The sequence below is a fragment of the Hippocampus comes genome, unplaced genomic scaffold, assembly GCF_001891065.2.
Source record: "Hippocampus comes isolate QL1 unplaced genomic scaffold, H_comes_QL1_v1.1 scaffold129, whole genome shotgun sequence".
Lineage (NCBI taxonomy): Eukaryota > Metazoa > Chordata > Actinopteri > Syngnathiformes > Syngnathidae > Hippocampus > Hippocampus comes.
This window is the reverse complement of record NW_017805992.1, coordinates 30,251-45,499: the sequence shown is the minus strand read 5'-3', so window position 1 is coordinate 45,499 and position 15,249 is coordinate 30,251. Positions and strand designations below refer to the sequence as shown.

Here is a 15,249-nt window from a genome sequence, read left to right as displayed (position 1 = left end):
TATTGACCATTTTAATGACACCCTCCGACGTGTATTTGCTGGGTAATCACTAAACACCACTGTAAACCATTGGTCCTCAATGGGTGGTTGGAATATTTTGCTGGAAATGAAACCATTAAAAAAATAGCTATCACAAGCACCCATGGAACCTATCCTCAACTATTTGCTAAAAAACGCACCTATTACTGGGTTTTGTACTCTTTCTGATGCCACAAGAAAAGGCCAAAGACCTATCAAATGGAAAAGTGTGATCGATTTCGACTGTAGTAATTTTGGCATGTCACGGAGCTACGTTTAGCCTGGGTTATTACTGGAAGTAATGGAGAGTTTTAGATCCTGTGATTGACTGGTGACCAGTCCGGGGTATAGTCTGCCTTTTGCCCGATGTCAGCTGGGATAACTCACAGCTCCTTGTGACCCTGAACAGGTTATATAATGTAAGAGATGGATGGCTGGCCGAATTTGGAATGACATTAAGATGTTTTGCGATTGTATTTTGTGTTCAGTTTCAACTCTTACCATGTATAAATATAAACAGTTGGGGGGCATCAATTACTTTTTGTTTTGCTATTCACAGAAGCTATGTGGGAACTCAGGAAGCATCTGTACCAAACCAAAAAATGTAAATAGGAATGCATCCTTCATTTTTTTATGCAACATTCGATTGTGTACCTACATTGTGTTTCAACGTCAAAAAGTCTCCAAAGCGAGTGAACCTCTCCAGCTTGTCACCTTCATTAGTCAACCTGGACTTCTGAATATTCATAGATCCAAACTCAAGCTCATCTGAGCTGCATGTGGAATGCGGCGAAAGTGTTGCCTGGCCCAAATTATCGCGAGTGAGAAACCTGCTGACAGGCTGTTTGTACTTTTGACGCTGCAACAACTGTTGCACACAAGGCCCGATTGTGCGCTTTGGATTCTTTGTAATTTCCAAGACTGTTGGCATGTGTACAAAGCGGACACTTTGGTTTATTGGATTTGTCTGGGAAGGATTCCCCCCCCGAGCCCCTTCCCCCCCACTCCCATGTGACTCGCGATGTGTTGTCCTGCAGGCCGCATCGTTGACAGTGGACCTGTGCGGTGAAGACCACGAACCAGGCTACTGTGCCGTGAGCAACGTGGCCGTTCACACCGACTGGTAAGACAAAATCGCACACACATGCAAGCAGTTTTTTCTTCCGTCCACTCTTAAGTTCAACTGTATACACTAAAATTGGGTTGACACATCCAATTCCTAAGGCCCGGAAAACTCCACAAGTAATTATGGCGAAATCCAAATGAGTCCCCCCCGAGCCCCTTCCCCCCCACTCCCATGTGACTCGCGATGTGTTGTCCTGCAGGCCGCATCGTTGACAGTGGACCTGTGCGGTGAAGACCACGAACCAGGCTACTGTGCCGTGAGCAACGTGGCCGTTCACACCGACTGGTAAGACAAAATCGCACACACATGCAAGCAGTTTTTTCTTCCGTCCACTCTTAAGTTCAACTGTATACACTAAAATTGGGTTGACACATCCAATTCCTAAGGCCCGGAAAACTCCACAAGTAATTATGGCGAAATCCAAATGTTTGCTCGCACCTGTTATGATGTTTCTCCTGCTGTGTAGCATAGTAACTCACCCAAAAAAATTATAATTCAACGCACATTTCCCACCAGCGCACGCTAGCCGAGCGTTTGCCAAAGTTTTGACAGGAATTGCACGTATGCCGGTTGTCACTGTTTAACCAAAAACATTTTTGGCCTTTATTAGAGGGGCGTAAAATTATCCCGCCAATAACAGCGGCGGGAAAATTGCCGAGCACTCAAGGAAAGACTTAGCAGTGTAATTTTTGTGCGGCGTTAATGAGTTTTCCTTCATCCTGGCCCGGCCGGCTATTGTCTCGCAACAACTCAGAGTCGTCGTGCCGAGCGCCACGTCGGGAACAAGTGAGGTAACTGTAGAACCTCGCTTGGCTGAGTTCACTCGGGTTAATCATGGCCAAGTTGTCCTCAAATGAAATTAAGAAAACCTTTTTTTTCTTCTCGACAATATTTTTGTTCTAGTTTGAACGTGAGATCATTTGTCAGTCTGAAAGAACCTAACCCCTGAGAAATTTGGGTTGAAACGTGTTTTTTGTGTGATAGCAAGCTTGTGATTAAAATCACACGTGCATTTTTGTTTAAGTAATACAAGTTGTGATTTTATACAAACTCTGATACGGATTCCTTTTTGATAAACATCTTGTACTGGATCTCAATCTTGTACATTGGCGGTATGAAGGTATAATTGCATTTTTTAAAAAAAATCTAACAAGTAGAAGACACATTTTGCCCTTAGATGAAGACCAAGATTTTTAGGAGTTTTAGTCAAGACCATTTGAGACGACTTTGAGGGGTAAAGACCACATCTCGACTTGGGGGAGCGGAGACCAACAAAAGACCACCACTGAGGAGTTGATAATACATTATTTATTTTTTTTAGAATGAGTGTGCAAAGAATTCCATCAAAATTTTGACAAAGCTAACAATATCATCCAAGCATCAAAATGAACAGAATTCATACTTTAATGGTAAATTTAGGCACCTACTTTTGATCTGAATGGATAAATCAATAAATATATGTCCAGTATCAAACATATGCTCAAAAGATGGCATCCATGATTGGCGCACACCAGGTTAATGGAAAACAAAGGGGAGATGTTTTTTCCATCATTGCTCGTCTCCAAAACAAAGCAAATGGGGAAGATGTGGTCTCTGAATTTTTGAAGGACAGTTCTATTGATACTGATTCTGTGTTTTTTTTTTCTTTAATGCACAGCGACAATATGCCGACAATTAATTGTGGGTTTCCTTTGTGTGTGCAGGATCCTGGACGTGGAGCCCAATCGGCTGTCAGTTGGGGGCGTTAGGTCAATGGAGTCAGTCCTCCACCGGCGCGGTCAGATAGCCACCCATGACTTTGTCGGCTGCATCATGGAGTTGGCCGTCAATGGCCGCCCACTGGAGCCCAGTCAGGCGCTGGCATCGCACGGCATCCTTGACAGGTCTGCAACCCCACCCCCAACCTATCACCTCAACTCCCTTCAGTCCGAATTTCATCCTCTTGCCATCTTGTCCAGCTTGCTCCCATCTGTCTGTCTTCTCTCTCGCTGTGGGACATCTGCTCGGCTTTTACAGACATTCTCAAAAGCTGAGGGATACCAGAAACCGGGTGCAGATATTTATTTATTTATTTTTTTGGATGAAGTGAGGTCAAATCTTTTAATATGCTAATCATCCAGAACTTCTTTTCGAGAGCCCATCTGCCTCTTTTCCTGGAGATTCTTTTCGTCCCGTCAAACTGACAGATCTGATTGTCCTTCGTTTTTTGTTTTTTTTTAGATGCCCAAGACTGGAAGCGGCTTGCACCGCCAGCCCCTGCAGACACGGGGGCACCTGTTTGGACCACTGGTCTTGGCAGCAGTGCCAGTGTGTGGACGGCTTCACTGGCAAATACTGTGAGAAATGTAAGTCAATGTGCCTTTGAGGTGTCTTCAGAGCACACTTAATTACGCTTTCAAGATTATTAATGATTCCCCCTTTGTATGAGTCATTGTGTTGGTCATGACGCCAGCTGCCTCAGTCACAGCTTTGTGTCTTTAATTATAAAACTATCCAGACTGACGACTTACAATTGTAATGCCAATGATTTTTTTTTCCAGCGTCAAGCCGGAAATTTTCCGTCTTTGGCTCTAGTAACAGAGGCGCAACAGGGCTGTGACATTGCGCGTGGGAAACGTATTTCTGTATCGCAGGCTAACAAATGCGATGCATGCAATTTTGCAGGATGATGCTGTAAACGAGACCAGGAGTTTTGCTTCACCTGAAAGCAAATAGTTCATATTTAATGATGACCAAGACAGCTAGGATCATTCAAGACATTTCAAACTTTTGGCGACTGTTTCTGGACACGAAAGAAACAACACTGTGGACCTTCTTCCTTCTGTTCCAGAACCAAATAGTTTTGACATTTTTCAAATGAAGAAACAATTGGGGCTGCGATTAGCTGGCAAAAAGTTTAGGGTTTACCCCACCTATCTCCAAGTCAGCTGGGATAGGCTCCCTCTCATCAGTGATTTTCACGAGGAAAAATTCTCACGAAAATGGTTGGATTGATAAACATTTGGCCGTGCCTTTGTGATAAACTCGAGATTAATAGGCGGCATCAGCACCCTACTGCTCAAATTTCAAGGGTTTGACAAAGGAGCCTGCTGATTTTAAGTACATCTCGCACACAACGCATATCGAGACGATCAGGGCAAGGTTCATTGAACAGTGTGTTTGACAGCTGTTTGTCTTATTCTTCCTTCTTCATAAAAATACCCCAAAGAAAAATGTGTGGTGCAGCTGTGCATCTTTCGGCACTTCAGAAGGTGAAGACAGAGTGATGGTGTTGACACAGCTGGTGGGAGCAAGTCCGCCTGGCATTGCTGTGTAGACGCAGTTATCACAGTGCCGTCGGTATAGATCTTATGTCGTCGGCAAAGATGGCAGGTTTCACCTTAACCGACAGTACGCTCAAGAATGACATGGACTAATAGATTGGGGATGTTGGTTTCTCTTTTCTAGTAAGATTTGTAAAACGCTAATAGTGTAAAAAGAAGGAAACCGATGTGTGTAAAAAAAAATAAATAAATAAATAAAAAATAAAAAATAAAAAAATAGAAACTGAATTTTTGTCATTGATGCATTGACAAACATGCAGGAGAGTCAAGTGTTTTCACAAAAAAAAGCTACCACTTATTTCACATCCCGGCCTATCTCACGTTGTTGTCACTTTGGTGCTGCTTTAGGCACTAAGCAGACAGGACAGAGACATAGGACACATTTCTTACATGTTGCTTCTTCTGAATTTGTTCTGGCTAGCTTGTAAGAAAAAAAAATTGGAAGAGTCAATATCAGGTCAAGAACAAACCTTTGTCAGGAGTTAAGAATAAGACTTTGAGGAGTTAAGATACTAGATAAGGATTCAACGTCGATGAATTAAAATTGAGGGTGAATTCCACATATTACAACATTCTGTTCTACTCTAGACATGCACCACTTTCAGGCACTTTGGTTACAGGAATACTGTACTAATATTCATCTCAATGACACATGAGACCCTCTTATTGGCCTGCATACTTGAGTTTGGCTTTGGTATCTGTAATTACGAGAGAGAAATGAAGGCCCAATTTGTGGTTCTGGCTGTTGAATAAGGAAAATAACTGACACATGAGTGTGCAGCAGCTGCAGAGCGAGCGACGATTCAAAGCCACTGGAGAACTTTGAAGAATGAAACAGATGAGGGAGATTCTTTGTCTTTGTCCCCCGTCTGTTGCACAGATATCACGGCCGACACCGCGCTATCCCTGGATGGCACCGGTCGCCTGGACTACGCCCTGAAGCAGGGCCCCAAGCGTGACGTCCTACTGAGGAGGTCGCTGCAGGGCAGGATCCCGGACCCCGTCGTTCCCAGCCGTCTGGAGGTCAAGTTCAGGACGCGTGGCAAGAGCGGCACATTGCTGCACGTGCAGGAGACCAGCAACTACACCACTGTTAAGGTAGGAGCGCAGACATTTTGTCATTTCGGCAAATAAATTCTACTCCCGCTTCGTTCTTGTTCAGCACTGTTAATGAATCATAACCGTTTCCACACATGACTTCCGTGGGAGCAGCAAACAGGCTCTTGCTTCAGTTAAACACCATCAAATTGATCCGACTTCTAAATAATGAAACGCAGCAGCTCTGGAATAAACTGTTTTCCAAGGGAAGTTAATGCCCCTGAAGTATTGAAAATGATCACGGAGGAAGTCTGGAGTTTGACTTATCAGCGCCAGGGAACAAAAGGAGCTATTAAGAAGGAAGGCTCAGTCAGCAAGATGTGAAAGTACACATCTTCAACATTATCTTGGCCTTTTTTAGGTGGATTATTAAGTCAAAAGGCATGTAAAAGACCCACTTTCCCCCTTCAGGTGGTAAGACGAAATGAAGACCAAGACTTTGAGATGTTAAGACGGAGACTGTTTTTAGGAGTCAAAACTTTGAGGTGTTGAGAACCAAATTAAGCCCAATACCTTGACGAGTTGAAACTACAACAAGTCTAAGGCTTTGGGGAGTTGAGGGGTACAACACTACAGTTTCCTGAAATAGACTTTGCAAGATCAAGACTTTGAGGAGTAAAGAGGAAGACTTCAATGATTTATGACCAATTTAAAACCAATGTCTGTGAGGAGTGAAGACCAACACTGATCCTTAAGTTAGTTAGGATGACATTCAAACTAAGATTTTGAGTTATACCTAATTCAAGACCAAAACTTGGACGACCTAAGGCTAAGTCAAGACCAATACTTGAGAAGTCAAAACCATGACCAAGATTTGGAGACCAAGTCAAAAGCAAAATTCAAGACCAGGACTCAGCATTTAAGTCAAGACCAAGAGTTTGAAGAGTTCAGTGTAGCATGGACACCACGACCAAGACCTTGAGTAGTTTAAACAACTAAACCCAGTTAATACCCAGTCAAACCAAGAATGCGAGGAGTAAAGACCAAGGCAAAACATCCTTTTCCCGTTTTATATGGTGGTGGTGCAATATGCTAACTGTGTCAGGATGTTGAACGGTGGTGTGAGTTTGGCAAAGACTTGATGTAATGATACATGGGCAAAACTCTGTCACCCTCCCTTAGCTGAGGAACGGCAACATCCACTACATCTCGGATGCAGGTGTGGGCGGCAAAGTGGAGCGAACCATGGGGGACATGGTGCTGTCTGATGGACTGTGGCACACCCTCATGCTGGTTAAGAATGGCTCCACCACCTTGATGCAAGTGGACAACAGCCACTCCCGCGTCATCCAGCTTCCCACACAGGATTTTGGAGGTCTCGGAGTCCTCACCATTTCGCTCGGAGGCATCCCACCTGGTCCCGCACAGCAAAAAACTGCGGCAGGTAAGGTTCGACACAGTTTGTTTGACTGCTGTTGTTGATGTAAACTATAGTGAACATGCAGACAAGTAAATGTTATAAAATTGTGCCATTGGAGGAATCCATCCCAAAAATCTGATCTCGCCATCAAATCAGAATAGGACACTTGAAACTGCAGTGTAAATCTTTCCTTATTGGGGTGTTTTTTTATTTTTATGGAGTATTACAGTGGAACTTGAAGCCCTTTGTTCATGAGTACACATAAGAACACCCAGTTCTAGCATGTTATGCAGCGTTTGTGTCAAGCCCAAAGAAATGAATTCATCATCTGTTGTTCCGATTGCCGTCCGTATTTGGTGGCCATCCAACAGGTTTATTTAAGTTTGACACCGCTGAGATTTACCTTCTGTGAATTAACAGGAGTTGAATACATGTTGCTTTATTAACTATCAAACACAGGGGTTGGAGAAAGAAAAAAAAAACAAATTATGATTTGATCTGACTTCTCCTCGGAGTGCTTTGCCTTTTTGGACATTCTGTGTTTTTGTCTTTGTTTCCTGTGTTTTCCACCGAAATCGTGGATCAGATGTCTTCGAGGTTGTCTTGAGGACATTAGGAAAAGGTGAAACAGAGTGTTTCCAGACAGTCATAACGCGGCATAGTAAATTTCCCATTTTTCAGGGGACAGAAAACAAATCGAGTGCCACAGACTAATACGGTAAAAATGATAAATCGTTGAAGGAGGGCATATTTCCCAGCATGCAGACAGACTGCCTGTCAACCAAATCTGACCCCAGCAGTGCAGTGCATCATCGGTGTTTAACGACCAAACACAAAATGGACTGAATGTGCACTGCAATTAATTTAATAATAAAAAAAGGCTTTATTAACATCACCGAGGTACTGTTGTTTGACAATACACAAAGCCAGAGATTAAATTACTTACAGACACACTCATCGAACACAGATGTTTGTCTGGAAGCTACAACAGCTCAGACAATATACTATCTGTTTTGGATAGAACGGTTTCCACTTTTCTTTATGTAAATCAGCAAGTTAAGCATATATTTGTTTTCGACCAATTAGCTGTCCAAACAGTATTCCTTTTGTTGTGAATAGAGCTCCCACTTCCTATTTACTGGAGATGAAGTGTGCTCACTTCCACCCCAGCAAATTACTCAATCAGTACAGTCTTCTCCAGGAAACTGTTGTGTCCTTCTAGCCCCTAATGGCTGTTTGTTTTTTCCGTTTTTTGTTGTCCACAGGTTTCGATGGGTGCCTGGCCTATGTGAAATATAATGGCGAGAACCTGCCTTTCACCGGCGAGCACGGCCTCGCTGTGTTAACGAAAACCAGTCCATCTGTCAAGATTGGTTGCAGAGGTCCAAACTTGTGCGAGAGCAGCCCATGCTGGGACGGCTTGATGTGCATCAACCAGTGGTACACGTACCAGTGTGTCCCACCTGGCGACTGTGCCTCCAGTCCCTGTCAGAACCACGGAAGCTGCGTGCCAGATCCCCGTTTGGGTTTCACCTGCGTCTGTTCCGAATTCTACACCGGAAAGACGTGCGAGACCCAAGTGGCCTGCCTGGGTGTCCAGTGCCCTCAAGGGACCATATGCAAGACGGCCAACAACGGCGGGTTTGTCTGCAGTCCAAATCCCGCAACGGAAGCCATGGTTCTCCCTATTTGGGCGGTCCCCGCTATCGTCGGTAGCTGTGCCACGGTGCTTGCCTTGGTTGTGCTAAGTCTCATCCTGTGCAATCACTGCAAGGATCGCAATAAAACCAAAGTGCCAAAGGATTCCAAGGAGAAGAAACCCAAGGAGAAGAAGAAAAAGAAGAAGGGCAGTGAGAACGTGGCTTTCGATGACCCAGACAACATCCCACCGTATGGAGACGATATGACGGTGCGCAAGCAGCCAGAAGGGAATCCGAAGCCGGATATCATTGAGAGGGAAAATCCGTATCTGATCTACGATGAATCTGACATCCCTCACACCAATGAAGCCGTTCCAAGTGCTCCCTGCGCCCCTTGTAACGACCCAGAGGCCGATATCGAGCACTACGACATTGATAACGCCAGCAGCATCGCACCATCGGACGCGGACATCATCCAGCATTACAAGCAGTTCCGAAGCCACACTCCCAAATTCTCCATCCAGAGGCACAGCCCGCTGGGTTTTGCAAGGCAGTCGCCCTTACCCCTGGGTGCCACCAGTTACTCCTACCAACCTCAATACACTCAAGCCTTACGATCCACTCCGCTCAGCCACGCACACTCAGCTTGCCCCACGCCGAACCATCTTTCCAGACAATCCCCGGCCCCATTCACCAAGCCCTCCACCTTTTACAGAAACACCCCGACCAGGGAGCTCAACCTTGCTCGCCGCGAGGGAAGCCCCCTGGATCTGCACAATGACATGTGCCAACCACCGCCCATGTTCAACTATGCCACCCGGCTGGGAAGGCGCAGCAAGAGTCCACAGACCATGGCCAGCCACGGCCACACGTCCCGCCCGGGGAGTCGGCTCAAGCAGCCAGTTGAGCAGATCCCTCTGGAGACAGGGCCCCCTGTGGGGCTCTCCATTGAGGAAGTGGAGCGACTGAACAATCCGCGTCCTCGCAACCCCAGCATCTGCAGCGCCGACCACGGGCGCTCCAGCTCCGAAGAGGACTGCCGCCGGCCTCTCTCACGGGTCCGCAACCCCGCTGACGGCATCCCCGCCCCAGAATCCTCGTCGGAGAGTGACTCACATGACTCCTTCACCTGCTCGGAGATGGAGTACGACCGTGAAAAACCCGTTTCTTATAGCTCCCGGGTACCCAAGCTCTCGCAAGTCAACGAGTCCGACGCGGATGACGAGGACTACGGCGGGAGGCTGAAGCAGAGGCGGTACTCGAGCCGTCGGGCGGAAGGGGGTCCTGGCATGGCCCAGTTGCCCCCCAATGAGCAGCACAATACCCTGCCTCACAAACTGGGCCCGCCAGCTGGGGCATTCAACTGGGACAATCTTTTGAGCTGGGGCCCCGGTTTTGGACATTACGTCGACGTATTCAAGGACTTAGCAATGCTTCCCGAAAATGCATCTGTACAGGACATTGAAATGAACAGTGGGGATGGGTCGGTCACCATTCTCAATGAAGGAGAAGCGGAACAATACGTATGAGACTATTTATTGTCACGTTGTAGATTATGGTGATGTTCTTAGAAAAGAACGGCGGACTATGCCGGTGTTGATTAATCGAAAAATAATGACGACGACTTTCAATGCAGTAAGGCAGAACCAACGGCACCTGAATTCACCTTGGAAAAGTTTGACCAGTCTCCGTCCAGCTGTCCCGTCATGTGTTGTTTGCACCCTTTGAAGAAGCCTGTGTCTGAATTCAATTGACCCCCATACATGTTATCTCGGTGAATCGTTTCTTTTCTTTATTATCGATGTTGCCTCTCCCTCGCAGCCCGAAAGATAAAACGGCAGATTAAATTAACACTCCCAGCTGTAGACCGAAACAAAACTCCTGTTCATACGTTGTCGGTCGAGTTTTAATACCACCGCAAAGGAAGCATGTGCTTTTTGAAGGGGGACCGCACCTGCAGACACTGCGTGAAATGAAGTACTCTGATGTAAATCACACCCCTTCTCCGCCTTGGGTTTTGTTTTCTCACAGAAAGCTGGCTAATTGCTCCAAGAGTGACAATGAATCAAGTCGCCCGCCTTACACACATTTGAGGATTGCAGCATGGGGAGAAATATGGTGTTGTTTTTTAATGCTTTTGGGTGTTATAGTTTGTTAAAATGCTTTGCCATTTTGTTTTTCAAGCCACATGATGACAACATATGGATCTTTTTTTCTGAAATGACCCAAACAGACAAACAGAGACTGTACTGTAAATGTTCACACAATTCAAACGTGGAGTCATTTGTCATTGGTGTCTTCGTCAATTATGTTGACATTATGGTGTAAGGTTGCTTCGTTTTTTTGTACGGTTTATTAACTTAATTTACTTAAGCTGTGTTTTTATGGATATTTTTTCATAATCCGAAATCTATGTTCTTACTTTCGGGGAAAGTAAGGGTTGAAGACCTATTTTTTACATCTGTTACATATGTAACGTCAGTATTTTCCACTTTTTTTTTTTATAAAACTATAACATGCTGTATGCTTTGTACTTGTAAAAAGCCAATAACAGAATAAAAAAAATATTTATTTCAAGCTGCTCGTTTATCTTGTTTCAAACAGTTTAGAAAAAGTCAGTGCAGTCAAGCGGTGTTTTTTTTTCCAAGTTTTCAAACTAGAAAAATGTTCCAAGGAAATGTTATTTTTTTCCATAACATTTCTAGAAAAAAATATTCTACGAGAGGAGTCGCAATATTTAATCAAATAAATTCAAGTCGTAATTTTATGGAAATAGTTACAAATTGTTAAAATAGGTGTACTCTGACAGTGAAAAGTTTTATGGGGGGGAAAAAAAATTCTGAGAATAATGCTGCAGTATGAGACACACTCGTAGGCCAACAACAAAAAAGAAGTGCTACGAGACCGTATTTATACGGTAATATTAAGAGAAGAGAAAAACTTACAGGCAAATAATCGAATAGCAGCTATCAAATTGACTGTATTTTGAAGTTGTATTATTTTTTTTTAAAAAAGGTCATTATTTTATGAGAAATGTTTTAATAATAACAAATAAAAGTGAACTTAGACAAGTGATACTGTGCCAACAGGAAGAGGAACATTACAATACGTCCAAACAATGGAACATTTTTTTCACATTATTTTTGTCTTAAAAATGACGAAGAATTGTGTAAATTATGAAACATTTTCTTTATTTAACTCTTAATTGACTTTTGAATAGCACTGAGTCTATGCAAATGGGCAACTTGATCAAAACCGAAGGTAGAGCTCCCATTTTTGGCAACATGTCGAGGTCTCAAGCACAGTTCTAAACACACCAAAATTGAACATGGTCCGAAAAGCAATGTGATCTGTGTTTTGAGCACCTAAAAAAAAAAAAACCCTCAAAAGCCACGCAGACCACACGATGTGACGATCTCATCAGCTGATGCGCTTTGCAGATTTTACAACCTGCAATGGAAGGTGCGACCGAGGCGCCCTTCATCTTCCCATGGAGCTCACGCAGTGTTTCCGCACAAAGCCGCAAAATGTCATCAAACATCAAATCCCCATTCAAATTACTTCCATGTTGACTTTAGGAGTATTTATGAAAGGATGTGGCACAGATCTGCTGATATTGGCCCCTCAGAATAAATAGTTCCTCCGCCAACCCCCCTCCAGAGAAATGCTTACGAAGATTGATGATTACGAGCTACAGTTGTAGCCTCCTTTCGTCTGCATTTATTCAGACATCCTTTAATGTAACTCTGACTGAGAAGCAACGTTGACGCATTTGACTATATAAGTCCAAGGATAGCACATATACTGTACAAACTTTGACTTGAACTGTCCAGAGGAATGACGAGGAAATCAAAGGCAGTCAGTTTGTCTGTCATTGTACGGATTTATAATCAAATTGCGTCGAATCTGTCCGGAATCAAAGCTTGGATGCAGCGCTGAAAAACGGCCGCCTTATAATATATTTAAGTCAGTTCAGCCTCCTCGGTCTAAAGCGTACTACAGCTGCTGTTTTTTTTCAGCTGACATACTCTGTGTGTCCATCGAATGTGATGAACAAAAGGGTATGTGGAAAAACTAACTTTACTCATTACTTGACTTTTAAAGTAACTAAGAGAACAAGTTATTGAACTACTTACATTGAACAATTGCCAATACATCATTGGTTGTGGATTATTAACAGCGACGTCGACAAATAACATTTGTTTTCATAAAAAATAAAATAAAGACACTTATCTTTTGGCTTGATTGTGCTACAATCCATGTGTTTTGTTTTTTTATTTATTTAGTTTGACATAGCTGTAGTGGGGCGGCCCGGGGGTCCAGTGGTTAGTGCGTTGACCTCACAGTGCAAAGGTGCAGCATTCGATTCCGGCTCCGGCCTCCCTGTGTGGAGTTTGCATGTTCTCCCCGTGCCCGCGTGGGTTTTCTCCGGTTTCTCCAGTTTCCTTCCACATTCCAAAAACATGCATGGCAGGTTAATGGAACACTCGAAATTGTCTCTCGTTGTGAGCGCGAGTGGTTGTATGTCTCTGCGTGCCCTGCGATTGGCTGGCATCTGGTTCAGGGTGGCCCCCGTGTACAGCTGGGATAGGCTTCAGTACGTCCCGCAACCGCTGTGAGGATTAAGCGTGTGTGGATTTGAACCTGGACAACACTTTGTCAACAGCAGAAAGTGCAATGTACTTTCATATTATCTTTAGCTGACAAACTCAAAATAGTGACTGGATTTCCAGCTTGAAAAAGTGAATCTCCTTTTCCGTTCTTCTGTTTCATGCAAAATGTGACATGGCGCATAAGTGCCATCACTCTCCCAGGCAGGAATGTGAATTGTAAAGTCCCAGCTGTCAACATTGTATTTCCCTTTCTTGTGTTCTATAATGTAAGTTGATTGCTATGTGTATTTCATCAAGGAATGCGCTCTCCTCCCATATTTTTATTTGTTAAATAATTAGTTTTCTTCCACATACATAAACACCATGAATGAAAAACATGTCAAGAGGCAGTTCGCAGCACTACCACTTGATAGTGAATTGTAAGTGACCGTTTTATGTAAGGTGCTTGTCATCATTGTTAATCGCTATGCAGTAATGAATGAAAAAAATCTGAGCGTGCAAAATTACTGAAGTCAGATTCATTCGCTGAGAAAAGTCATGCGTCGTTACTGTAAAAATGTGTATGTTACAGGAACAAATTCCTTTTTAACACCCTACCGGCATCACTAATTGAGAATTTGTTCAATCATAAGAGTAGCAATCACTCTTTGCAGATTGTGCTCAGTGGCCAGGGTTATTTTTTTTTTACCTATACATATTTTATGTAATTGTTTTCCTGCAATTAATAGTGATATTGTATTGATTGTATTGAGTATGTATAAAGTAATAGATCAACGGACTCAATAAATTGTCACAAAATAAAGTCCAGACCCCAATGAAGTTGATTTCACAGTTAATAAATGGAAAAATATTTTAAATAGCAGAATAAGTACAGTGATCCCTCGCTACTTCGCAGTTCGTTTATCGCGGGTTCAGTGCATCGCGGATTTTTTCAAACATATATAAAAAAAATAAAAAAAAAATTTTTTTTTTTTTACCTGTTTATGTTTTTTTTTTTTTACCTGTTTATGTAAATTGGACGCTACTTCGCGGATTTTCGTTTATCGCGGGTGGTTTTGGTCCCCATTACCCGCGATTAACGAGGGATTACTGTACATTGAATTAACTGACAGGTTAAAAAAAACATACATCTTGAACGTGAGACACTTCTTGTGTACTGCAAATGGCTACCAGTTTGACACACACATCTTAAATTAAAAAATGCCCAAGTGGCCTTTAAATGTGTTACAATTAATTGATGATGATTGTCAATGTGGAGAACACCAATCATACATACATGTCAGTATAACACACCATTTCTAGAAATCTCTGCAAGTGTTTACATTTCCAAATGCTTATTTCTACAGCAATTATAGGAAATCCCAATGTCCCAACACTGCTGAGATGGTCCACGGGCTTCTCATGAGGTTCTTGGGGGCGACCTGATTGGGTGACCATATATATGGTGTAATCATTTCATTTTATCATCAATCATTCCTGCCAGGTTAATGTTAAGACACTTCCGCTTGAAAACCTTTAAAGGGCAGCTTTACAGATGCCACATCTGCTCTTCAGACTGTGCGTGTTGTGGTTAGCAACACGTGGACACTATTAGGTTGAGTAAAAATATTAACAGCACCCCGACTATTAATTGGGGCACGGTGTATATTACAGATTTGAGGAAATAAAATATATACACTTAAAACAGTGTTTTTCAACCCGTGTGCCGCGAGACATTGTCAGGTGTGCCGCGGGAAAATATCCATTTTGTATGCCTGTGCGGTCTTTTGCCCAGAAAGTGATCATGTAGTACCCTCCCGTACCGCTAGGGAGCAGCAACAGCTAGCCAATTGCCTTGTGTTTCGACGAGAGACAAGCGAATTAGTGACGCATGAATGCAGGACGACGGTGAAACAATAAATATGAAAGATGATAACATACTGTTTTCTTTGTGTTCATTTGTTAATTTGACTCCAATTCAAGCTGTTATAACATCATTCTTCAATGTTAAAAATGGTTATAGTAACAATATAACACGTTAATTGTTGAAATAAGCGGTGGGGGGGGGGGGGGGGGCCCAATTTCGCTTAGG

At 43.4% G+C, this 15,249-nt stretch overlaps 1 protein-coding gene and 1 long non-coding RNA gene across 2 annotated transcripts in view; one reads left to right on the top strand and one right to left on the bottom strand.

Annotated features, from left to right (window-relative positions):
* The window catches only part of fat4 (FAT atypical cadherin 4), a 120,404-nt gene extending 109,265 nt beyond the window's left edge, over nucleotides 1–11,139 (top strand). The window contains exons 13-17 of the mRNA XM_019892205.1: nucleotides 2,848–3,027; nucleotides 3,365–3,489; nucleotides 5,348–5,565; nucleotides 6,688–6,949; nucleotides 8,191–11,139. Coding sequence (XP_019747764.1) covers nucleotides 2,848–3,027; nucleotides 3,365–3,489; nucleotides 5,348–5,565; nucleotides 6,688–6,949; nucleotides 8,191–10,094 — 2,689 coding nt within the window. The 3' untranslated portion in view covers nucleotides 10,095–11,139. The remainder of the gene's footprint in view (nucleotides 1–2,847; nucleotides 3,028–3,364; nucleotides 3,490–5,347; nucleotides 5,566–6,687; nucleotides 6,950–8,190) is intronic.
* Nucleotides 11,140–13,359: 2,220 nt separating this feature from the next.
* Nucleotides 13,360–15,249, bottom strand: part of LOC109529048 (uncharacterized) — a 20,162-nt gene continuing 18,272 nt past the window's right edge. The window contains exon 3 of the long non-coding RNA XR_002170769.1: nucleotides 13,360–13,370. This is a non-coding gene — a long non-coding RNA (uncharacterized LOC109529048). The remainder of the gene's footprint in view (nucleotides 13,371–15,249) is intronic.